Consider the following 26507-nt stretch of genomic DNA (forward strand, 5'->3'; position numbering starts at 1 on the left):
CCTGTGCACCCAGACCAAAGGTAATTTATTGCTCCTTTTTGTTTTATTTTTTTACCTAAGAAAAATTCTCAATAAGAAATCATTTCTGAATACTATTCTTTTCAGTATGGTAATTGTGCTTACTTTTTAAAGTCTTGCTAGTTACTTTTAATCTTTGCCCACTGTGTTTGTAATAATTAGCCAGTATTTTCATTATAGTTCTATAGTTGATTTTTCTTCCCCAAGTCCGTCTTCAACTAGCCTTACTGAGGTTCATTCTTTTTTTTATTTTCACTAGTTCTTCAGTTTTCCAATTTCCTTTTAAATCCTGATGTTTACAAGTACTGATTTTTATCAATGCTACACATATTTGGCCATTTTAAATGCCTATAAACAAATATAGATATGGCTCAGTTTAAAGTATACTAAGTGATGCCACAATTTAAATACATGGAATTCTCTCTTACTGCTTAGGGACTATTACCTATTTTTGTGCTGAAAATGGGAAATTTATTTCCAAATTTCTATATCTTTTTGGTAAAATTTGCTAAAATTAACATTTTTATAGAATTGCTATTTCAAAACAAGCATTTCCCACTCTATTAATATAATGAACTGAAACAAAACAAGAATATAATAGACTTAATGATAAACTTTTATTGGAAGAAATAAATGTTGTGTCTATGGCCCAGTTTTCAGCTGGTCACAAATACAGAGTGGGGAAGCACGAATGCCCTGTAGTTACACACAGACGATACTTACTGCTGAATTCCCTGTACCACCAATGAAACTGAGGAGGCAAAATAGGAAAATGTTCTGAGGTACTTTTTATAGAGGCATATCTTCCCTCAGGCACAGTTTTTATTAAAAGTCAACTTAGCAGCTATGCCACTTTTCAGGTCCAAACACATGATACTTGAAAAAGAAAAAGCAGGGTACGGGTAGGGGAGCTTCCTTTAATTGAACTCTAATAAAATCCATGCTGTCTCACTAAGACTAGAACCAGGCGGATACAACACCAACAAAATAAAGAAAATGTTTAGGAACAGCAAGTCAGTGCAGGTGGAAAGAGCAGAAGGTTAGATTGCCATGATCAGGGCTTTATGGAGAGTTGTTTCTTTTCCATGTTTTAACCTGAATCTCTATTTGGATAAAGATTTTCAGCTACTGCAAGTTGCATAATAAATGACACTGTTGAAAATAGCACACATGTAAGGAACTCAAAAAAATCTCTTGGTTGCTTTGGTAACAGTGACCACTACTTAAAAGGTGTATGACTGATAGAGCTCCTGCTCTGTGCTTTCAGACTTGCCGGCTGGCTGCCACCTTTGATGGGTCACCCTACTGGTGCTCCGCTACTTCCACTCAGTCAGCTGAGTGACTCCTACTGGGTCCTCATTATTAGAGCCCTGCATTGTTAACTACCTTTTGTTAACAGTGAGGATTGCTTTTGTTTTAAAGAGAAGTTACAGATATCATTACAGGAAAAGGTCAAACCGTTATGGATTTAAACAAGTTAAGGCTACCTGACTAGACAAGGAATCAGGGCTAGGAGCAGGTGTGTGGGCAGCACTTGATTTAAGGAGCCCAAGAGTATTAGACCTTTCAGCTCAATTAGCTGTTTTCCTTGTTTGTCAGATTATGTGCAAAATAAATTTTGCTGTGAAAATCCACTGCGTTAAATTAAGTCATAAAAGTTACCCAGCAGAATCTGTAAATTAACTAGGAACATGAATTATCTCAATATAATATAATGATTGTAGGCACCTGAGTGTTTGTCAAAAGTAGACAATGAGCTAAGGTTTATTACCTCTTGTTTTTTTGGCAAGGAAGATTCATTATGAGAAAAACTAACAGCAACAAAACATACAATTTTAATCAAAATTTGAACACTTTCTGGGTAAGTTAATTAACCAAAGGCTAACTTACATCTGTATATGTATATATTTCCCATTTATACTTGATATCTTATAGCAGGAAAGCCTCCTAATAGGACCCTGAATTTGGGAGAAGTAAAAAAAATTCTGGTCATTAAATACACACACCATTTTTTCCCATCATGTTATTTAGCCTTCTTTAACGTTATTACATACGCTCATACACACACACAAAGGAGCAGCACCAGTACGTCTACTTATCTGCAATTAAAAAAAATTAAAGATGCCGTCAAAAGTTGAATAAGTCAATGAACCATAACATAATCTCTTTTCCAGATTTACTTAATAACGTCCAATGAAGAATTCTAGTTAAAAAACAAAACAAAAACAACCCAGCGGTCAATGAGCTACTGATTAGAAAGTAAGTGCATAAACAACATCAGTGTAGCAGCAAAATACAGTTATTGTTAACATTCCGATGCACCTCGTTTATCATTTTGTGCAAGAAAAATGACCAGTCTGGCCAATTCCAGATTTCAAACTAAATTAAAACTCATACTTAATTGAGCATATTATGCATATCTTAAAATAAATGAAGTTCACCTCTCACAGAAATTATTTTTACAGACATATATATGTGGCAAGTAAAGTACAAAATAAATATCAATGACCAAAAAATTAGAATTAATTTCTATAGCTGAAATTGAAATATAAGGAAAGATGATTTTACAATAGACGTATTTTACATTGTCTTAGGTCTCTCTTATGCTATCGAGGTAAAGCCAGCCATCTGAGATACATATTTCCTGTTTCGTTTTATTTTGATTTGATTAATTTAACTGTAGCCATGTGATTACAGAAGTTTATCTGTGATTTAGAGAAACCATAAAGTGTTTTGCTACACCGGAGTCTGTGCTTTGTGTTATTCTTCCCAACTTCCTCTTATCTTCCAAAATGATGGCCATTAATGCAATCAGACATCTAACCAACGAGAAGAAACCAGCCACTGGATCTTGGGCAGTATCCTGTGTATGGCTACAAAATGTTCACCACAAGTGTTTGTCCGCGGGAGATGAAGACTAGGGGTAAGGAGGCTTGGAGAGACAGTGGAGAGGGGCGCACTGCGAGCTGGAATGTGGCTGCTCATCAGGCAGAGCTACGTCAGGACTGCAAATGAGAAACAAGCATGTCAGCAAGAGACAAATTAGCAAGGGGCTATGCACAGTGGTACGGGTTCGACAGACATTATTTTCACAGGAATTTTGCACAGAAAATGGCCTAAATCTAAAGCATGCCAAGACAACTGTAGATTTAATAAAAAAAAAAAGCCCCCCAGAAGAAAAATGAAACGTGTTAGGGAAACAACATATGAACTTCCCGGCAGTCACTGTTTTTAATTTCTGCACACAGTCATTCTCCTAGGTCTCTGGGTTAGTTGCAAGATCAGCTCTTTTCAAAATTTAATGATTATATAGCAATTACCTGGGAGTGATTCTGATACAATAGGTCTGAGGTGGGACCTGAGAATCTGCATTTCTAACAAGGTCCTGGGGACATGGACCTACTGAACCAAGGCTTCTGAGGATTCCGCAGTTCTCTGGTAGATCCAGATTCAGTAGAACTAATTTGCCCGTGGAAGCCTAATTTGCTCTAAGGGTTCCCTCTACCTGTTTTAGCTTGGTTGTGTAAAGATGACATAAGAGTAACTATATGATGCATGTGGTTGTTCCCACATGACCACTTCTGAGAGCCTCTAGTTTAAATGAACACAGAAATGCTCAGGCTCATCAGTGGCTTGATGAATAATATTGCAGAATAACGATGCAAAATCATTGAATTTTCTAAGGTAATATTACAAATACATTTGGGTTCAGACCTTTTAAAATGTGACTAATGAGGGAAAATCACATTATGGGGAATTTTTTCAATTGAAAAAGACTGGCATTTTTCTAAAACTCTGCTTTTTTCCTTTATACTTTGGAACTCAGTACCACAGAATAATTTCTGCCAGGAGTGTTATTTGCGAAAGCTATTCAAGGTTTATTATTGTTATTTATTAATTTAATCATAATTTTTAAAAGCTAATGTAATCATTCAAGTCATTAAAAATGAGCATTAAACAGTTTTTATCTTTGCTTTTTCATGTATGTCTCTTGAGTTTTAATACAAAATCATAATTATGTACAATACTACTCTACCTGGGGTCTCTTTTCCCAAAATCTTTGAACTGTTATAAATGTAGTTTTATAATTTTATAAATGTTTTTATAAACATTTTTTATAACATTTTACAAATGTTATAATAGAGATATGCTCTTCTGCACTAGTTGGGACAACCAGTGATAAAAATGATTTTTCTTATCTATTTTTAAAATGTGGTAAGTAAACATGGGAGAGCTGGAGGCTCAACACAAGGACTAAGAGACTACTGCGTGGCAGGATTTTTCCTCCATCCTCAGATGACCTGGAAATAGAGAGGCAGACTTTCCCATGGACCTGAGTTTCTTTCTGTTAAGTTTGCATGATTTAAAACAAGTTTCTTTTTAGCGGAGGAAACATATTATTCAGCATAAGTTATGGCAAGTAGCATAAGGTGGTCACATCATACAAGAGGTATAAGTGTTTGAAGACCCATGGAGTTCAATAATCTTCTGTATAAAGGAAGGCAAGCGTTTCTGTTTGACCCGGTGAAGTGTATAGTGACAGCTTACACACAGGTTACAGCTCACTTGGCCCAACACATTATGTCGTTCATGATAATTAAAATTCTTTTTCATTATTTTATGATTTCTTAAAGTGACAGGTTACAAATATTTCATATTATACTATTACTATTTTTAATTTGCACAAAATATAATTGCACTGTGTATTTTATGTGACAGAGGCATATTTTTGGCTTACAGATGAAGGAATCACTTCTTGAATATAAATACTGTATTTGATAAATTCTAATCAAATAATTTAATCATAATAATCATAATCACTTAATCATTTAGTTAAACTGGTCCTCAAAAAAAAAAAAACAAGGTGAAATAAAATTAAACTTAGAAAGATTCCTCATTAGCCTTTCCATTTCTTATCTAACTGAAACACTTAAAACAGTACCTTTCTCCACTCTTTGCCCAAGCAAGTTAGAGAGATTATGAGAGATTGCAGATTTCTGTCTTGAGGAATAGTTAGGTACTAAGAGTGGTTAGTAGTAATTAAAGGCATTGAGAACACACTGTGGGCCAGGCCTGTGCCTCCCTGAATCCTCCCAATATCCATTCTCTTTCTCACTTTACAAGTAAAGAAATGGAATCTTAGCCAGCAAAAGCAACTTCCAAGATTACACAGCTAGTAGGTATTAGAAGTGGGATCCAAACCCAGATAATGTGACTCCAGAATTCATTCATTGACTCACTGAACTTCTGTCGTGTGCCTGGCACTACCTCAGCCTTGGGTGGGGTGAAGGTGCTTTTCGGAGAACAACTAAGTTAAGAGCCCATGTTCTTCTGCATTACAAACAGAGAATCCCACTGAGATGGATTTGAACATTTATAATTATATTCAGTTACTTAGTAATTGAAATTGCTATACAGTTGGCTGCTGTTATTAAATAGCATTTGTATGTTAGTGAAGAACTTTCCTGAAGTAAAAACCTTGTTGCTGGAAGTGGTGGGAACAGCAAGCTGAGACATCAGTTGGAAGACACTGGCTTGGGGCCTATTTAATCACATACTTTCTCCCGCTAACTCGATGTTCCACTTAAATAGCTGGCTGCCCAAACTGCCTCAGAGACCAAGTCACACTGGGGCTTTGGCTGCTGCTGCTTGCGGAAAGCAACTTCAGCTCTCAGCTCTAACCCATGACCAACATGCAGCCTGCTACTGATGTCTACTCCTCAGACACACATGGAAGTACGTCTGGGCCTGCCCTTACTCAAAAGAAGCCCTGCCCTGGGAGAAGAGCAACAGTCATATTGAAATAAGGAGAGAACAACAAGCAGGCTATAAAAGCCACAGCCAGATCATAAAAACTAGATACCATCAGAGGCCAAATAACTGGAAATGAAGGAATTCAAAAAAATGTTTTGGTCCTGATGGAGTGCTCTGATGCTTATGCCGAAGTTTGCCCATGAAATTTACCATGAAAGTAAATTCATGATGTATTTGCAATGCTTTCATTGGAATAGAAATTATTTAGCTAACTCTCCAGGTTACCATCCAAGGAGTCTGTAGACCTGCCTTTAAAATTGTTTGGTGAATCTTACATAAAGGCACTATCACTGAAAATATTCTTTTTTTGAATGCCAGTTACAAGGTTCTCTCCATCTTTCGATTTCAGTTTCACTGAAGGTACTGAGGGGACAGAAAACGGAAACACTTCCGTAAAGTTGTCTTGGAACAGACATTAGATATGCTTTATACTTTCCTAATTGTTTGCCTGAGTAATATATTCTAAAGCAAAAGACAAACAATTCCAGGTTTTATGTTTTGAAAGGTAATGAAACCCTGGACTAATCCAAGGATTTACTCACAAAAGGGAGCTGAAGGCAGCCTGTAGTCTACCTGCTAGTGGCCAGTAAAATAAATTCTAGTGCTCTTGTATTTTCAGTGGGCACATGTGAACTTCAGGAATCCAATGTGTGTTTGCATAGTCCATGTTTGAAATAAAATGTGGCAAGTATAATTATATATAAGAAGTCATCATGTGGGAAAGGAGAGCTTGGGGTCTGTGGAACTGACATGCGGCTGGGTGGGAAGAGTAAGGACGTCTGAATTTACCTGACAGTTGGGCAGTCTTGCCTCCCGGCTAGTTGTGAGCACTGTGGCGGTACGGAGGCAGCAGGCTGCTGACAATCTATAAGAAACTGATAAATTAGACATGTATACAAAGAGATGACAGAGCAACGTGTTAGTAACAGTAACTTAGGCAGTTGCCTGAGAGATTTAGTGAGGAATGTGTAGTCACACAGAAACATCTGAATTAAGCTTTTTTTCCCTGAATGATGCCAATAGAGAAGACAAGGCTTTTTCCTTAATTAAACACAGTATTTAAAAATTAGTGAAACAAAATTAGTAGTGAAATTTCTCAAGTACATTAAGACATACATAGCCATTCATGTTTAATGCTTGGTTACATCTAAAAATAAGAGATGTATTAACATAATGAAAGATCCTCAAGTTCTAAACTTGAGCATGGTGGTAGTTACTTGCTCAGCACTTAGATTTGCTATTCCAAAATGTTTTATATTCAGATAGCTGACTTTATATTTGGACACACAGGTATATTGTTAATCCCACAGGTATATTGAGAAAAGCATGCAATACACACTTTCCCATGATTAATAGAAGGATATCTGAGAAGAAAATCCGCTTCACAGTTTTCTGAAAATAGATTTTATTTATCAAAAGTAAGACTTGTTAGAAGTCTTAGAATGTTTACTTTATTATATTAAATTGTTAGTAACTTGGATTGATGGAGAAAGCTAACCTGAATGAGAAGTCTTTTATTTTTGTCTTCTGAAAATCACGTAACTCACATTAGGTTAACAAATCACTAGCTGTTAAAAGTTCATTCTTGAGCTGATCAGTTATGTTACTCATCTACTCCAAGAAAGACTGTGTTCTGAAATAATCAAAGAGCAGTCTGTTTGCTGATGTACTACAATCACCTGCTAAGCTAGTTAGAAATGCATACATTATATTTCTGCGAAAAGATTTTGCAGAAGAAGTTCAAATTAGAACCAAAAAATTCAGTTATTTTTAATTGCAGAATTTCTTCTTACTAACTGCTTAGACTATGTATCTTTCCCTATATGTTATATATGTAATAGTTAAGCCAAATTCATTACAAATTCTGGATTTAAAGTCTTGAATTAATGAGCTTTTACTGAAATTTACATTCAAAGGCTTGAATCTAAGCACTACTTGTTCTAAAGTCAATATATTCTCTATTACAACAAAACTTGCTTATATAACTCCAAAATATAAAAATTCATGATGCTTTTATAGAAGACATTGCAAATACACTAAAGTTGTCTGTGATGGAAAATAGAATATAAGATATGCTTGATTTAAATTCATTCAAGAGAACATCCTGAAGAGAGAGGACCTTTTCATAAGGTGGTCTTGGTTCCAGAGTAACTTATTAATTATTGTTTTTTAATAGGGACAATATCTGATTAGTTGAGTAGCTGTTGTTCAGATTATCATACTCAGTAAAAGTCTTTCAAATGTAACAAATATTTCCATTTTCTTAGCTTTGGGAAATTCTTTCCATTTTTTTCTTTAAGTCTTTGTTTCTCCATTTTGCAGCTTGATTAGCTCAATGATTCCCTTTTGTAGAAACTCAGGAGTCTTAAAGGATGATTTCCTTTATGTGCTTTTCATTTTTTTCACTAGCTGTGTTAAAGGATAATTTTAGACAAAGTTGTACAAATTTAGACAACTATTTTGATCGCGCCAGCAGACCTAAGTTAAACAGATGTATGCTGCCCTCTTATGTTACATTCGGAGAAGGCAAAGGCACCCCACTCCAGTACTCTTGCCTGGAAAATCCCATGGACAGAGGAGCCTGGTAGGCTGCAGTCCATGGGGTCGCTAAGAGTCGGACACGACTGAGTGACTTCACTTTCACTTTTCCCTTTCTTGCACTGGAGAAGGAAATGGCAACCCACTCCAGTATTCTTGCCTGGAGAATCCCTGGGACGGTGGAGCCTGGTGGGCTGCCGTCTATGCGGTCGCACAGAGTCGGACACGACTGAAGCGACTTAGCAGTAGCAGTAGCAGTATGTTATATTTGAGTAAATGCAATAAATACAAATAAATACGAACACTTGGGAGTCTAGCTTGCTTTTCCTATTTCCAGCTCTTCATCTGCGGAATGGCAAGCCTCAGAATTAGAGCTTTTAAATGGTTTAAATTCTTTTCTATCTCTTATTTCCATAAGATTTTTCTTTTTTGGGGGGTTAATACAGTCACAGATTTTTGTTCATTTGAAATATACTTTGTGATGAAATTCAGAAAACAGGCAAGCAGGACCACAGTGCGCTCTCTTAATGAATTGTTTGATATGTGGTGGATATTTCTTACATTTGCAGTGAATATCAGTTTTCCCCTCTTTAGAAATTATAATGCCTCCAGCTAATTATTATTATTATTTTGCATTTATTATTTACAAGTACTTAGCTAAGTGTTATACTTAAAGAATTAAAAACAAATTCCATAGATAAGGTGGTAAAAGATTTTAAAAAGAAATCTGAAAAATAATTAATTGCTCTGACTCAACTGTCTTCTGAATTCCTCTTCTGTGGTCAACAGTTCTCCAATCATGGACTCGGCTAACCCAGTTGAACAGCAATGTGTATTTAGCATGTAGTTTGAAGATGAAAGAGGAGGTTGGGAGGGTGAGAAAATCCCTTCCAGCTACGAGACGCTGTGGGCTTTACATGATCTCATGTGTTCTTTGTAGGCTCTACTCTGGTAGACTTATTCACGAAGGAACTAGGCCTCATCTCATTGCTTTTGAGGGCATAGAAGATTAGAATTATGTGACTTAAGGAGGAGGAATCTCAGAACATTGGAAGTCACTGCTGTCATCTGGGGCCACCAGAATTTGTTTCAACCATTCAGCAATTTAGTTACTAAACTCCCATTGTGTGTCTGAAACTGTTAGGTGGTAGAGATAAAAGGGAAACAGAAAATATGGTCCCTGGTCAATTGAGAAAGACAAGCATATTCAACAAACAAAATCAAGTGTCATGACGATGATGATGATGATGAGATGTGGTGGTGGTGGTAACACCTAGTAGCACTCATTCATTGCTTACCATGTACCAGGCACTGTGTAGGCACTTTAATATGTGTGCTCTCCTTTAACCGTGTTTTATTAACCCCAATTTGTGGGGTTAATAAAAAGGAGGAGAAATAGGGTAAATAACTTGCCAAAGTTCACTAAGAGGTGGAGCTGGAATTTGAATCCAGGATTGTATGATCCAAGGGCTGAGTTATATTTTGAGACACTTCACTGCATTGTTTCCCATGATAGGGAAAAGTTGGGATCTCAGAGCAGAAACAATTCACTAATCTAAGTGGTCAGGAAATGCTTCTTGGAGGTTGTGATATCTAGGTTGTACACCTAGAAAAGAAACTAGTTAAAGAATTTAGCAACTATAAGCTGTTTATGGCCTCTACTAATAGTAATACAATATTTTACAAAATTAAAGTGTTTACTTGAAATGCTCAGAATTTGATAACTCTGAACATTTATATTATAAGGCTATAGGCCAGAGAAATGTCACAAAACTGAAGAGATTGTTAGTGCCTCAAGGGCAGAGATGAATAAGGGATATTATTGTTTAACACATCTGTATGTCCTGATATACATATGAACTTATTTGACATTCCTCCATAAACAAAGCCTCCAGTAGAAAGAAAGGTAGAAAAGAGGAGAAGGAAGGAAGGAAATTATTTCATGAATCAACATGATGTTACTTCTCCTAGGAACTGTAGATAAGTTTTAAATCTTAGCAACACTCTGCAGTTGTTATTTTCACTATTCCTATCATGAGGAAAGTAAATATTTTTGATCTATGGGACTATATTGAAATCTCTTATCTACTGAGACTATTTTTTCTTTACATTTTTCATGATCTCTCCCACCAAAAACAAATACAGAACTTGGCATCACAGTAGGTTCTCCACAAACATTCATTGATTTAGTTAATACATGACCACCTGCTAGGAAGCGGCTATAGACTTTTCTGATATTAAGGCTTGTTTTCTACTCACTACTCTGGTTGTCTCTCTGATTGATGCCAGCTACCTCTAGAAATACCTCTAGATACCTCTGGCATCACCGATTCAATGGACATGAACTTGGGCAAACTCTGGGAGAGGGTGAGGGAAAGGGAAGCCTGGTGTGCTGCAGTCCATGGGGTCGTGAAGAGTCGGACACGACTTGGCAACTGAACAACACCAACCTCTAGAAACTGTCAGAACCATATTGCCAAAGAAACATAAGAACTTCATTAGACAGTTGACAATAATTTGAAGGCAACTAGTTACCTCAAAAACACAAAGAAAGATAAAAGGTACAAGAATGAGGATAATAATCAGTTTCTATAAAGAGGTGGCTGAAAGGGATGAATTTCATTGGCAGGAAGGAAAGTCTTGTCATATGGTTTTCCTTCAGGTATCTACCATTTTTAAACTTCTCCATGCAGTTTAGAACACCAACCAATTTTCTAAAAGTCAATACCTTTGGGAGTCCATGAGCCCACTGGTGACTGTTTGGGAGAGCCTCTTGAGGAAGGAGGGTAGGAACACCTCTGTTTTTGGCCCCACGTGTGTCTCAGATGGCAGTGGGAGGAGTTGGTAAGGACAGTGTGCAGCTTCAGAGGTGGCTTCCTACAGCCAGGCGGTACCTGGATATTCTGATGGGGGCAGAGCAGCAGCTCCTTGTGGCTAACAGTTTCCTACAGAATGGCCTGCACTCCAGTGCCTGGTTTTCCTGACTTGGGAATTAATGCATCCTTACTATTTCATGAGGTATTTTCTATACCACATCTCCTTCCCTCATGACCGTACACTGTGCCAGATGCTTCATACTCTCCCCTGGAAATGATTTCTACCTCTTGAGTTTTCCTCAGGCTAAATAATCCAAGTTCTTCCTCATAGGACATAATCTCAACCTCCTGTACCCTCCCTTCTTTGCTCTCTGACCACGCTCCAGTTTGTGTACAATCTTCTAAAACTGAGGTGCTCAGAGAGGAAACCATGCATAATAAGATGTGACAGCTTGACTGGGGTGGCAGCATCCTGCCTCACCTGAGACATCCTGATTCTATTAAAAAATAAAAGAAAAACATGGAGAAGGAAATGGCAACCCACTCCAGTATTCTTGCCTGGGAAATCCCATGGACAGAGGAGCCTGGCAGGCTACAGTCCATGGGGTCCAAGAGTTGGACACGAAAAAAAATAAAATAAAATAAATAAATAAAAAATAAAAAAAAAAATAAAAGAAAAACAGAAGACTGCATGGCATTTTTTGGGCAGCAGCATCAGACTGCCAACTTCACATGAGCTTACTTTGTTTGAAGATGGTGCTGTCAAGTCATATCTCCTCCATCCTGTACTTACAGTGTCAGGAATTCCAATGCAATATTTTATATACTTTTAACTTTATGTTAATCTCTAATAAGTTTCACCTCTTCCTACCTGGTGCATCTCTTAGGTCCTATTCTGTCATCTACCATATTAACTTCCTCTTCCTTTTATTTTTTCTCTCAAGTTAGAAAATGTGACAGTCATGACCTTGATTCTTCTCAACTCTAAGCAGGTGAAGCGTTGAAATAAATAAATACTCTTAATTCAAGGAAACTCACAGGAAAAGATATACACAAGCACAAATTCTAAATGAAAATCCATACTCCAATTTCAGCCGACTTTCTTTTTAGCAAAATTCAAAGTAGAGTGAAGTTAAAGTGATCATATCAGTCTTGGAGAAAACAAAATTGATGATAGAATGTGAAATTTGAGTTGGTAGAAAATACAAATTTTTATGCATGTGTACCAAGGTAGAGACATAAAACTTGCATATCGTAGGTTTTTGTCTCCCAACTCAGGAACTCTGAATATTTGTGGATAATAGCACAAAGGTGTTCTTCACAATTAATTACTGGTGTACTTATGCACACACTCAGCTCTTAAATGAGGGTTTTACACAGTAATCCATGGGACTGGATAATGGGTACATCACAGTTTCCTTCCATTGCCCAACGATGCTTCTGCAGCAATTTTTTTTATGGTCTCTTTGCCTTCCTCTTTATTCTTTCTCTTCTGTGCTCTTCAACTTTCCTCCATATCAGCATAAGATGTAGGTCCATCAGAGAGATCTTAATGTTTAGACTCCCTGCTCCACAAACCAGTAGGTGAGGGACATTGAAGAAGTGAATTCAGTCCTAGCCTCAGCTTTTCTGTTAAGTGAGGACATTAAATATCAATCTTGCAGATCAGGTGAGAGGATGCTTGTGAAAGCAGGAAGCCCAGGGCCCATGGACAATAACTGGTCATCGAATAACACATGAGGGGCCAAAGAGAGAAGTCAAGATGACCTTGAGATTTGCAGCTTCAAGAAACAAAGTCACTGCCATTAAAACAGAAATTAAAAGGCCAAAATAGACCATATGATAAAATCATTTCAGCAAATCTTTGCTCCTTTTATTACATTCATCTAAAATGCTCTTTTCTTCTCTTGGACTGTTCAGAACTAACAAGTTTCAGTTTTTACTCCTGACCACCCCAGAAGGAAGTGTCTGCTTCCTCTAAACTCTGTTAGTACTTATCCCATCACCTTCAGCTTTTGAGCACTGTTTTCCTTGCAGTGTATCTAAATTCTTCAGTCATGCTATGCAGTTGACAGAGAAGACTCTGCCTTATAATTCTTTGTTTTTCCACAGTCCTTTACTTTGAGAATTTGCATGTGATGCAGAATACCTGCTAATATACTGACTTTGCCTTCCCTAAAGGATCACTAGATTTGTTTATTAGTTACATCATCAATGTCATTGTGTGATGGGTCAACTTGAGAAAGAAAGAGTACAATTTAGACATTCCTGTCATCATAACAACATCCTCCTAACAAAAGGAATAGGAAAGAGAAAATACTCTCCGATAAAGATTTTAATGCTAGTTTAGTGATATCAGGTGATTAATCATTCTTTAATAAATTTTAAGACTGACGTATAAATCTTGAAAATAATTATAACTGCTATTATTTAAAATGGGTCAAATAACATCAATACTAAATTATTCCTCACTAAATCTAGAAAATGAGTAATAGTGTGTTAGTGAATAAACAAAAAAGTAAATGGAAAGAAGCATCAAAATACATTCTTCTTGTGGTAATAACTTGAACACGTAAGTAGTCCTATGGATGCCTATACACATAAACTGAAAAAACAGACATATACAGTAGAGTATTTAAGAAAAATAAGAAAAATTTAAGATAGAAACATTATATAAAGAAAAATAATGAGAGCATGAGATAGAAACATTTATATGAATATAAGCAGTAGATAGGAAAAGTTGAAATATTTAAAAAAATCTAACGATGAACTTAATGGTACATCAGCACTAGTAAAAATGGATAGCTGTGAACAGCTTTTAACATTTTATAATCAAACACATAGAGTTGGCTATCTCATCCCTTTTTGCCAAACATATCACATGAATTTCTCTGAAAGTACCCACAAATAAAACAATTACATAATTTCCGGCTACTCAGGAGTGGAGTCTACAATTTATGTCACCAGTCACTTCAGCCTTAACTTTACATCAGTGTTTAACACAGCAAATCCCCTTATTTGTTTATACCCTTATTATAGTCAGAGACAATCATTATTCATTAAAAATTTCCAGGGAAAAAAGCAGAATTGTTGAAACACGTAAAAATATTTCAGTATAGACAATAAAAAAAATATGATCTTTAAAAACATATGACTCTTTAAAACATCTGGCTCTGCCTTCATATAAATGACAACTGTGCATAGGTTATCATGCTTAGGGGACAAGCATTAAAATTGTCTTCAACAATACAGAGTCGGAGCATGACTTGCTAAAGAGAGGGAACATTTATAGACTTTTCAGTGATTATAGATTAGACAAAAACTTTTACACAGCTTTCCACTTGCTGTCCTGAGGAATATCACATGACTAGCTGATAAAACAAAGCAATATTAATAAATCTATATTTATTTCAAACCTTGAAAAAGAGAAATATAAAAATGCCCTGAAGTATTGTCAACTTTCTGCTTCTGAACAACTTACAATTAAACCATGAGCATGTGTGTAATTAACAGCCTATGTAGGAAGACATGGAAGATAAAGGGGAAGAGGGTAATTAAATACAGTGGCACCAAGAGGTAAAAGTACATTTTGCTGCCAGATTCTTTTAGAAAATAACTTTTTGTTCAGAAATGACCTTCTCAAGAACAGTGTCAGCTGGCACAAAGTTAACTCAGGATAGTGTGATGGTCTGTTTTCATTAAACAATCTCAATAATAGCATGTATCAGATGAAGACCATCTATTCCTTTGAAATGTCAGAATTAATTGATCATCAAAAAGAAATAAGAGAGAAATAAGTTAAACTACAAACAAGAACCCACTAAAAAGATCAAGTGAAAATATATCCCAAACAAGAAAAATATATGAGACACCACTCAGTGAAATGTGTTTGATTTTCTTATTTTATAGTCATTCTTATTATATAGTCATTTCAAAAAAATAGGGGCTCTGTATCAACCTAGAGGGGTGGGATGGGGAGGAAGATGGGAGGGAGTTTCAAAAGGGAGGGGATATATGTATACCTATGGCTGATTCATGTTGAGGTTTGACAGAAAACAGCAAAATTCTGTAAAGCAATTATCCTTCAATAAAAAATAAATTTAAAAAATAATGCACACACTAAAAAAAAAAAAATCAACACTAGAAAACATTCTGAGAGGTTCAGGGCATCCTCTTCTGTAAAGCAATGGATTGGAAAATTATAGACTTTCACCAATATCAGTTGTTTCTTGGCTTTTTTTTTTTAAGTAAAGAAGAACTACTTATAACATGTAATCCTCCATATTTGAGGAGGGGGATAACTCAGAAACCCCAAAACTAAACCAAAGTTCCTCACAAGAAAATTAAACCATATGTATAACTTGGTTAAAGGAAAAGCAGTATGTTTAAATATTAAATATTTTTAAAATCCAAGTTTACAGAAGGTGCTTATTCAGCTTTCAAAGAAAAGATTAAAGATCTACAATAACAAGCTTCCTAATGTAAAAGTACTTGATTTGCAGAAAATTGAACCAAAGCTCTTTCAGAAATAAATCTATTAAAGAAAATAAGGTTCACTCAGGTTTATAGCCAACTTACCTCTTTTTGCTTTTGATGTCAAGTAGTGCATAAAAAGAGAAAAAAATTTATGTTTAACTGATTCTCCGATCATAATGGCTTATTCCATAAACACCTACTCAGAGTAAATGACTATACTATACTTTTTGTTTTACAGAATCCTAGCAAAAGTGGTGGAGCTGGGACTACCTGGAAAGTCAGAATAGGTATTTAAGATGAATTAAACAACATTCACATTGGGTATCTCTTCCTACTCTAAATTTCTAATTTCAGTTCTTATGACCCAAACTGATCGTAGGCTGATTTTCCATTGTTAATAAGACAAAATCTTAAGTGCAATGAAGGACTGGGAGGTGAAACTCAGTTTAGAGCAAAAATGGACTAGATGAACAGCATCAGAGCAGCAAAAAAGTCCTTAACATGAGGAAAGTATATCTCTTTAAACTAAAAAATGTACCAATTATATATCCTCCAAAAGCAGGTTTAATTAAAACAACTGTCCTGCTCTAAACCATTATCCTGCAAAGTAAATGTATATAATTTCATATAAAATTTTAAATCATATAAATGCAAATATTTGAAGTCATCAAAGTTTCTTTTAAATAATTATTTTAAGAGTAACAATCTAACCTAGCCCATCTTTCAAGAACATTTACTGACAATGGAGGTTACATGAGAGGCTCAGCTCAGGAAGCAGTCCCCTTAAAGGACACTTGATTTGTGAATTGGACACACTGAAGTGACATAAAAATAATGTGTACACCAAAAAAAAAAAAAGAAAGAGGACATGTACAGAGTCCACTCTAGTAATGAGCACAGCCAAAACAAATTTGGCTCTTACATGTACAGTTTACAAAAACTTTAAATTTGTGATATGGAGAGTATACCAATGACTTCCTTTTTGGCTGAGAGGTGACTATGAAATTAATGGTTATATGACATCTTTAAAACTTTACATTTACTTTTTTAGTAAACAATAGAAAGCAATAAAGTCAACCATTTTGAGTTGTGGGGTTTTTTTTGTCCTCTTATACCTTTTATGCATAATACACTGGGAAACAGCCAAGAAACCCAAACAAGCATCAGCAGATGGCTAAAGAGAAGGATGTGTGGAAGAAGGAACATACAGCTATGCAAGAGCAAAACAAGAGGGTGGCAGAGTGTTTCATTGTTGTACAACGAATACAGTGCACTGTGAATCTTTTTGGTTGATTAGCTATATGAGTTCAATGCCTAAGTCACTTTAAGTAGTCTAAATTTAGTAACTGTAAGGAACTATATTACATAATTTAAAACAAAGGAATAGGAAGTAGCAAGTGTAGGCTTTTTGTGAGCATCAGAACTACTTATCGTTTGCACCATGCTCTCAGCCAGAATTAAGCTGCTCCTGCAGACCCTGCCCCACTTTCTCAGAGCTCAGGGAGCCACTGGGACCAGGTTTAGCATGTACAAAGGCCACTCCCCAAACTGTTGATGTGCCTCAGAAGAGTCTGATTGGCTGCCATGTTGATGGGTACCAGAGAAGCATGTCTCAGTTAGGTCAGTGGCCCCCGCAGCCAGTGTAACAATATAGATGTACTTTTGAAACTGAATCTCATATGTTTGGGGAAAGAAAGCAAAATGTTAGTACACTTCAAGAATTCAGCATTAATTCTGAATTAATTCTGAATTTCATGCCTTTTAGAGTCAGATTATAACACTTGGACACTTTAAATTGTACCAAAAAAAGTTTGCATTATTTATTAGATAATGGGAATATTACTTTTTCTTGATGAAAACTATACTATATGGTGCTGAGATATTTTAATATATTAAAAACATGGATTGTACACAATAAGTCCCAATCCCAGTCATGGAGAGAAGAATATGTATTCATTGAGCCAGAGAGACTCAGAGTTGAGAGAGCTCCTTCACTATTCCTTCACTGTAGCTGTTCACATATCCTCATAAATGTAAAGGAGAGCCTGTAGTTGTTAATCTAAAGATTAGCTTTCCTGGATATCCACTGTGTCTTTTTAAATTATGTTTTCCTTAGTATTCCTTGTAGGTAAAGGCGTCCCTTTGAAAACTTCAGTTTGAATATAACATCCCAGGGAATGCTCATAATCAGATCACTTTTATAATAGAGTAGTTACATGTAGTTACAGTGAGGACATGTAATCATGTAGTTACAGTGAGGACAAACAGTAGAATTCAATAGTCTGATGCCAGCAAGTTGGATTAAACAGTGTGAAGAGCATAGCGTAGCTGATGGCCATTTTCCTGGGAATACAATGAGGGAGAGGCCCTACTGGCCATCACAATGGAGTATTATACACTTTCTTTGCATGTGGAGGGCTTTGGGATCTGAAGGCAGGGCCGTGCCAATAGCAGACGGTTGTACACCTGACTCCCTGGTGCAAAGGATACCAAAGAAACCAAGGGTTAAGTGCTGTAGGTAAGTAATTGATTGTAGTCTGGTGGAATAAAAGCTGTTCTCTGACTTACAGATGGGGAGCATGCATAGTAGAAGGTGGTGAGATAATGTGCAGTTTTAATATTCAGTATCTGGACAAATCTTTCCTTTGGTGGCAGAAGTTGGTCCCTTCAGTGAGTCTGCTTGCAGACCTAGGTGCTTATCTCTTTGGAGTTTTCTACCTGCCTGTCGATACTCTGTAATGAGCCAGAAGTATCATTTGGGCAGGGTCAAGGACGGGTAATCGCCTACAATGTCCTGGGCCTTCCGTGTGTCTCAGCCCACCTGTGCCTCCCCATTATTCCTCCAGACTCAGACCCCTTCTGGAGGCTTCTCTCTTCACACCACATGGGTGAATTCTGGTGGACACAAGCATGATGTGATCACTTTTGCCCTAAATATGTAATAATTAGAAATGTCAAATAAGTGTATTTTTTTTCACTTAATGGATATATTAGAGAAAGATTGTAGTTATTTTCTCTTGAGGATTTTAATTAAAATTTTTAAATTTCCATGGGTTTATTAAAATATTAATAAAACTTAGAAGACTTTAAAGCATAGTTATACTAAAAGACTTATATGACAGTTATATTAAAAGAGTCAACATGGATTGAAAGTATGATCTAATTTTTAATAGGTACATCCCTATTACAGTGTTGGTTTTCATGTTGATCCTCAGTAATTAAGTAATTCCATCATTTTATCATAGCTTATTTTGCTTACGATGCTTAGGTTTGGATATGAAATCTTTTAAGAAAACGCAAGTTCTGGATAGTGTACCTGACAGAGGAGGTAGTAGAAGACAAAAACCAAAAATAAAACAAAGATGCTAATAGAACTGTGGTCATCAAATGTTTCATTCATCACTGTATTATTTATTGAGTGGCTCCAATTTGTACCATGGAATGGTTTACTTAGTATTGTCTTTATCTTCTCTTTTATCCTGGAAATAGGAAAACACATGGAATACACCTTGGAAAAGTCTGATATGTTTTCAGTCTAAATATGAAGTAATTAAATGCTGCCATTTAAAATTGGCAGGAGATATTTTCCAGGCACTCCTTGCTTTGAATAAATAACATAGACTTTTCACAAGCTTGATTACATACACACACAAAAATTAAGCTGTTTTTACTATTTCAAGAATATTTAAAAGTAGGATTTCCTAGGATATCTAAACAATAGGAATTAAATTCTTAATGACCTAGTAAACAAAGGAGATGTACAGAGAAGGGTACACAAACATTTAATATGTATCTATTTGAAAGAATATTGCTACCAGAGACAAATAAAGCAGAATCAATTAGTAACAACAAACATTTGGCCCAATATTTCATTCTAAAAGAAAACTGAAACATGTCACCTTAAATCTTATTTTAAATTAGATGTTAGTGATTAGAATTCAGTGTAGAAATTACATCTAGTTGGAGCCATTGGTAAGTAATAAGGTCTATAACTTCATTGTCTAATACAGTAGCTACTAGCCAAATCTGGCTATTGGGCACTTGAAATATGGCTAGTTCAGATTGAGATGTGCTGTCAGTGCAAAATACACACTGAATTTCCAAGACTGAGTAAGAAGAACAGATGCAAAATCTCATTAATAATTGCTTCTACTGATTCCATGTTACAATCATAGTATTATGGACATATTGTGTTAAATAAAATATATTATTAAAATTAAGCTTATCTGTTTCTTTTTACTTTTTCTCACATGGCTACCACATTATTAAAGTTGAATAGCTTTGGTCTAGAAGGTGAAACATTCTTGTAGCTGTCATTTTATTGTTTGGCAAGATATATTTCAATTCTACACATAAAGACATTTCAAGCTTTCTTAAAGGGTTCAAGTATATCTTCCTTCTCCAGACGTCTAGTTAAAAAAAAGATGAATAGTAATATGAAAGGAGAAAAAAGCCAAGATAGATTAAGTGAAAAACAATAGCATGCATAATGATGTCTGTGGTTGTGCCAATGTTATTGTAATGCATATATAAAATACATATATGTGATTATATATGCATATATTTACATATATTTGCTTGTATATGTACAGACTGTTTCTGAAAGGATACCCAAGTTTGGCTGGGCACAGTTGTGGCAGAGAGAACTACTTTTATTTGTATACCCTTTTGTAATTATACCTTTTCAATTTTGAATAACCATTATCTATTGAAAAAATATACTGGAAAAATATAAAACATATAAAATGGAATAAGAGAAAGTAATAAGTAAGGAAAGCCTATGTATTTATATACAGCCTTTTGGTGTGTATTACATGGGTTCATACATTTTTGCTCTGTAAAGTGAATATTTTCAGGGGAATTCCTTGACAGTCCAGTGGTTAGGACACTGTGCTTCAACTGCAGGGGGCATGGGTTCAATCCCTGGTCAGGGAACTAAGATCCCACATGCTGTGGGGCATAGCCAAGAAAAGTGAGTATTTTCTTATAATTGCCTTGATTTTTAGGCATAATATATTAAAACAACCAAATTAAGAACCTTTAAATGATACATATGCTGCCTAAATTAAACAGTAAGAGAAATGAATAACTCATTTGAAAATTTTCCAAATGCAACTGTTATATAGATCTTTATTACATCACCTACTTTAAACCACATCTGAAGTGTACTATATTTCTGTACATGAAGAATTACATGTAGAGATGATAAACCACAATAAAGCTGTATATTTTGAGATATTGTAGAAAATTTGGATTAATTACCAATTATCCAACAAATTGAGGGCCTACTATGTGCCAGGTACAGTGGAAGATTCTCGGGATTAAAAGAGACAAGGTTTCTGCCCAAAAGCTTACAGACTTATAGAGGAATTCGTTTTTAATACAAACTTTGTGTTATCTGTAGTGAGGCATAGAGGGATAAGCAGCTAATTTGACTCAGTGAGGCAAGGGATCAGAAAACTTATAAATTTTGTGCATTTATACACACAATTTCAAAACTGGTATAAAAATACATCTAGTTTAAACTCTTTGCAAGAAAAAGTAAAGAAGGGAAAAAAAAATCCTAAAATTCCAAAATATTTTTATATGAAACTAGTTATCTGGATGACAATCAAAACATTCAGCTAAATTGGAGGATATTTGAGATTTAACTAAACAAAGCAAATACAGAGCTATTTGAGAAAGATGAAATAAATTCTTATATTTTTAGGTTTTCCATTAGGTATCTGTCATTATGGGCTTCCCTGGTGGCTCAGTGGTAAAGAATCTGCCTGCCAATGCAGGAGACATGGGTTTTATCCCTGGGTCAGGTAGATTTCCTGGAGAAGGAAATGGCAACCTACTCCAGTATTCTTGCCTGGGAGAGTCCCATGGACAGAGGAGTCTGGCAGGCTACAGTCCATGGGGCTGCAAAAGAGTTCAACACAATTTAGCAACTAAACAACAATATCTGTCATCACAAATATGGACAGAATCTAAAGACGAGATATATTTCTCCAATGACATTCTTTGTATATTCCAACCCAAGATCATTCTATACGGAAAGATTTCTTGCAAAATGGAATTGCTACTTGAAGAAATACTGAAAGAATTGAAATTTGATGGTGTGCACATTTCCACTGTGCAATGAATCAAAGCTAACCCAGAAGAAGAAAGAAAATACTCTTGTAGCATACATGATTCCTTGGTGAAGGAGGCAAGTGGAAAAGCTGGCTTAAAACTCAACATTAAAAAACTATGATCATGGCATCTGGTCCCATCACTTCATGGCAAATAGAAGGGGGAAAAGTGAGAGCAGTGACAGATTTTCTCTTCTTGGGCTCCAAAACCACTGCGGATGGTGACTGCAGCCATGAAATTAGAAGATGCTTGCTTCTTAGAAGGAAGGCTGTGAAATACCTAGACAGTGTATTAAAAAGCAAAGACATCACTTTGCCGACAAATGTCCATATAGTCAAAGCTATGGTCTTTTCATTAGTCAAGTATGGATGTGACAGTTGGACCATAAAGAAGGCTGAGCACCAAAGAATTGATGCTTTTGAATTGTGGTGCTGGAAAAGACTCTTGAGAGTCCCTTGGACAGCAAGGAGATCAAACTAGTCAACTGTAAGGGAAATCAATCCTGAACACTCATTGGAAGGATTAATGCTGAAGCTCCACTACTTTGGCCACCTGATACAAACAGCTGACTCATTGGAAAAGACACTAAAGCTGGGAAAGATTGAAGGCAAAAGGAGAAGGCGGCAGAGGATGAGATGGTAGGATAGTATCACCAATTCAATGGACATGAACTTGGGTGAATTCTGGGAGATGGTGAGGGACAGGGAGGCCTGGCATGCTGCAGTCCATGGGGTCGCAAAGAGTTGGACACAACTTAGGGACTGAACGACAACAAGAAGCATACAAGATTCACTAAAACTTGGAAATCTGAACAAATTTTTGATTGCATAATACATTGGAGCAAGATACAAAAATGTATTTTTAAACATATGGTTGATAATTTTGTGAATTAGCATTTTTGAATTAATTTTTGTTTCAGCAGATTCCAAACTAAGGGCAACATGCTCTAGCATGAGAAAACGCCCAAGCTTTCCTGTGGAGGAAAAACTCTGCAGAAGCTGTGTTAAAAGCAAATACTACCCTAAAAGGTTACAGGTTTCAACAGAATGCTGTTCACTCCTGCTATTTCAATAAATGAATCCTGTGGACAAAGAAAGTATATGGGGAAGTGGAACACACAAAAATGGAGAAGCCTCTATAGAGAATAAACACACTTTAGGCAAAAAACCAGTGAGGCTGTTAGTTCAGGAAGTCAATTCAATTAGCATTAGCCAAGCTCCTTCCACAGACAAACCACGAGAGGATGAAGGAGCAGTTAGAGCAGGTTGCATGCACACAGGACACTCTGGCTTTAGCAGACAGTTGAAGCTCTCTGATTTCAGACACTTGCAAACATTCATATTCCTCACAGTTTCCATGCTGAGTCTCTGCCACCTCTCATCTCACATTTTATTAGACTCTGTAGTTGCTTCTTTATCTCAGGTATTGCTGTAAGCAGTTAGGGCAGGAAGGTTGAAGAGAAAGAGAACCAAGACAGCTTTCTTGACAGAAGAGAAACCATTTTTGCCCTAAGCCATTTTGTGATCTAAGCCAGGCCTTGAACAAGTCTCAGTAATTAACATCTTAAGGAAACTAAAGAATGCAGAAACATTGCCTGTTATCAAGCAAGAGAAGTAAGGACACTCCCAGATCTGTGTCAATGGTAAAGATCAGCCTGGGGCACTCAACCACCAGATCAACTGGAACCTAAGGAATGATGATGTTGACCTTTTTCTGACCCTCCTGACTTCAACCAGCTAAAGCTTGGGCTCAATCTAACCCCATCATGAATACACTTATACTTAAAACTTTCTCAATTTTACTGTTCAGGGAGACACTTCTTTGGGCAAGATCCCTAGTATTCTTACTTGCTGCAAGTAATAAATCTTTCCTTCCCCCAATCTTTGATTTGGTTGTAAAACAGGAGGGAAGGGGGCAGGGTTCAGTTCAGTTCAGTAGCTCAGTCGTGTCCGACTCTTTGCGATCCCATGAACCGCAGCACGCCAGGCCTCCCTGTCAATCACCAACTCCCGGAGTCTACCCAAACCCATGTTCATCAAGTCGGTGATGCCATCCAACCATCTCATCCTCTGTCGTCCCCTTCTCCTCCTGCCCCCAATCCTTCCCAGCATTAGGGTCTTTTCAAATGAGTCAGCTCTTCGCATCAGCTGGCCAAAGTATTGGAGTTTCAGCTTCAACATCAGTCCTTCCAATGAACAACCAGGACTGATCTACAACCTTTAAAAGAAACATAGCCATAGGACATGACAAAAACTGGTTAGAACCAACAAGGTCCAAAGTGGCAGAAGATTTGACTTCCAGTGGACCTTGAGCCACATTTTATGCTCCTTGTAACACATTAGCCCTCGATGGATAAGGATAAGAGACTTATGGAAGATTCCTGATGGGAGAGACCGACTGTGGGAGAAACTGACACTTGTTCTGATGGGCAGGGTCATGCTCAGTAAATCTTTAATCCAATTTTCTGGTGATGGGCAGGGCTGTGTTTCCTCTCTGTTGTTTGTCCTCAGGCCAAACTATGGAAGGAATAATGAAGGTAATGGCAACCTCCTTCAAAGGGATTTGTACAAGAACTGTATTCAGTGCCCCTGACCCTACAGCAGGCCACTATTGACCCACGCCTCTGCTGGAGACTCCTGGACACTCACAGCCTTGTCTAACTCAATGAAACTATGAGCCACGCCATGGAGGGCCACCCAAAATGGACGGGTTATGGTGGGGAGTTAAGACAAAACGTGGTCCACTGGAGAAGGAAACAGCAAACCACTTCAGTATTTGTGCCGTGAGAACCCCATTAACAGTATGAAAAGGCAGAAAGATATGACACTGAGAGATGAGCTCCCCAGGTCAGTAAGTGCCCAGTATGCTACTGGAGAAGAGTGGAGAAATAACTCCAGAAAAAATGAAAGTACGGAGCCAAAGCAAAAAAAAACACCCAGGTGTGGATGTGACTGGTGATGGAAGTAAAGTCAAATGCTGTAAAGAACAATACTGTATAAGAACCTAGAATGTTAGGGCCATGAATCAAGGTAAGTTGGAAGTGGTCAAACAGGAGATGGCAAGAGTGAACATTGACATGTTAGGAATCAGTGAACTCAAATGGACCAGAATGGGCGAATTTAATTCAGATGACCATTATATCTACTACCACGGGCAAGAATCACTTAGAAGAAATGGAGTAGCCTTCATAGTCAACAAAAGAGTCTGAAATGCAGTACTTGGGTGCAAGCTCAAAAATGACAGAATGATCTCTGTTTGTTTCCAAAGCAAACCATTCAATAACACAGTAATCCAAGTCTATGCCCCAACCACTAATGCGGAAGAAGCTGAAGTTGAACAGTTCTATGAAGACCTACAAGACCTTCTACAACTAACACCCAAAAAAGATGTCCTTTTCATCAGAGGGGACTGGAATGCAAAAGTAGGAAGTCAAGAGATAACCTGGAGTAACAGGCAAGTTTGGCCTCGGAGCACAAAATGAAGTAGGGCAAAGGCTAATAGAGTTTTGCCAAGAGACCACACTGGTCATGACAAACACCCTCTTCCAACAGCACAAGGGCAGACTCTACACATGGATATCACAGATGGTCAATACCGAAATAAGATTGATTATATTTTTGCAGCCAAAGGTGGAGAAGCTCTATACAGTCAGCAAAAACAAGACTGGGAGTTGACTGTGACCCAGATCATGAACTCCTTACTGCAAAATTCAGACTTAAATTGAAGAAAGTAGGGAAAACCACTAGACCATACAGATATGACCTAAATCAAATCCCTTACGATTGATTATACAGTGGAAGTGACAAATAGATCCAAGGGATTAGATCTGATAGACAGAGTGCCTGATGAACTGTGGACGGAGGTTTGTGACATTGTACAGGAGGCAGCGATCAAGACCATTCCCAAGAAAAAGAAATGCAAAAAGGCAAAATGGTTGTCCGAGGAGGCCTTACAAATAGCTGAGAAAAGAAAAGACGTGAAAGGCAAAGGAGAAAAGGAAAGGTATACCCATTTGAAAGCAGAGTTCCAAAGAATAGCAAGGAGAGATAAGAAAGCCTTCTTCAGTGATCAATGCAAAGAAATAGAGGAAAACACTAGAATGGGAAAGACTAAAGATCTCTTCAAGAAAATCAGAGATAGCAAGATGACATTTCATGCAAAGAATGGTACAATAAAGGACAAAAATTGTATGGACCTAACAGAAGCAGAAAATATTAAGAAGAGGTGGCAAGAATACTCAGAAGAACTATACAAAAAAGATCATCACGACCCAGATAACCATGATGGTGTGATCACTCACCTAGAACCAGACATCCTGGAAGGTGAAGTCAAGGGGGCCTTAGGAAGCATCACTATGAACAAAACTAGTGGAGGTGATGGAATTCCAGTTGAATTATTTCAAATCCTAAAAGAGGATGCTGTGAAAGTGCTGCACTCAATATGCCAGCAAATTTGGAAAACTCAGCCGTGGCCATAGGACTGCAAAAGGTCCATTTTCATTCCAATCCCAAAGAAAGGCAATGCCAAAGAATGTTCAAACTACTGCACAATTGCACTCATTTCACATGTTAGCAAAGAAATGCTCAAAATTCTCCAAGCTAGGCTTCAACAGTGTGTGAACTGAGAACTTCCAGATGTACAAGCTGTATTTAGCAAAGGCAGAGGAACCAGAGATCAAATTGCAAACATCCACTGGATCATCGAAAAAGCAAGAGAGTTCCAGAA

At 36.9% G+C, this 26507-nt stretch overlaps 1 protein-coding gene across 10 annotated transcripts in view; it reads right to left on the reverse strand.

Moving 5' to 3' along the window:
- Positions 1 to 613: 613 nt before the first annotated feature.
- The window catches only part of BICD1 (BICD cargo adaptor 1), a 236829-nt gene continuing 210935 nt past the window's right edge, over positions 614 to 26507 (reverse strand). For 3 of the 10 annotated variants that reach the window (XM_081591584.1, XM_081591577.1, XM_081591573.1), the window contains 2 exons: positions 6622 to 6697; positions 614 to 3023 (listed from right to left, as the gene is read on the reverse strand). In XM_081591584.1, coding sequence (XP_081447710.1) covers positions 6650 to 6697 — 48 coding nt within the window. In that variant the 3' untranslated portion in view covers positions 614 to 3023; positions 6622 to 6649. Of the gene's footprint in view, positions 3024 to 6430; positions 6501 to 6619; positions 6708 to 15764; positions 15774 to 26507 lie in introns of those variants that run through there. The other 7 variants (XM_081591578.1, XM_081591575.1, XM_081591574.1 and 4 more) reach the window with 6 other exon arrangements.

This window comes from Giraffa tippelskirchi, chromosome 4 (assembly GCF_054371585.1).
Source record: "Giraffa tippelskirchi isolate mGirTip1 chromosome 4, T2T-mGirTip1v1.2.pri, whole genome shotgun sequence".
Taxonomy (NCBI): Eukaryota; Metazoa; Chordata; class Mammalia; order Artiodactyla; family Giraffidae; genus Giraffa; species Giraffa tippelskirchi.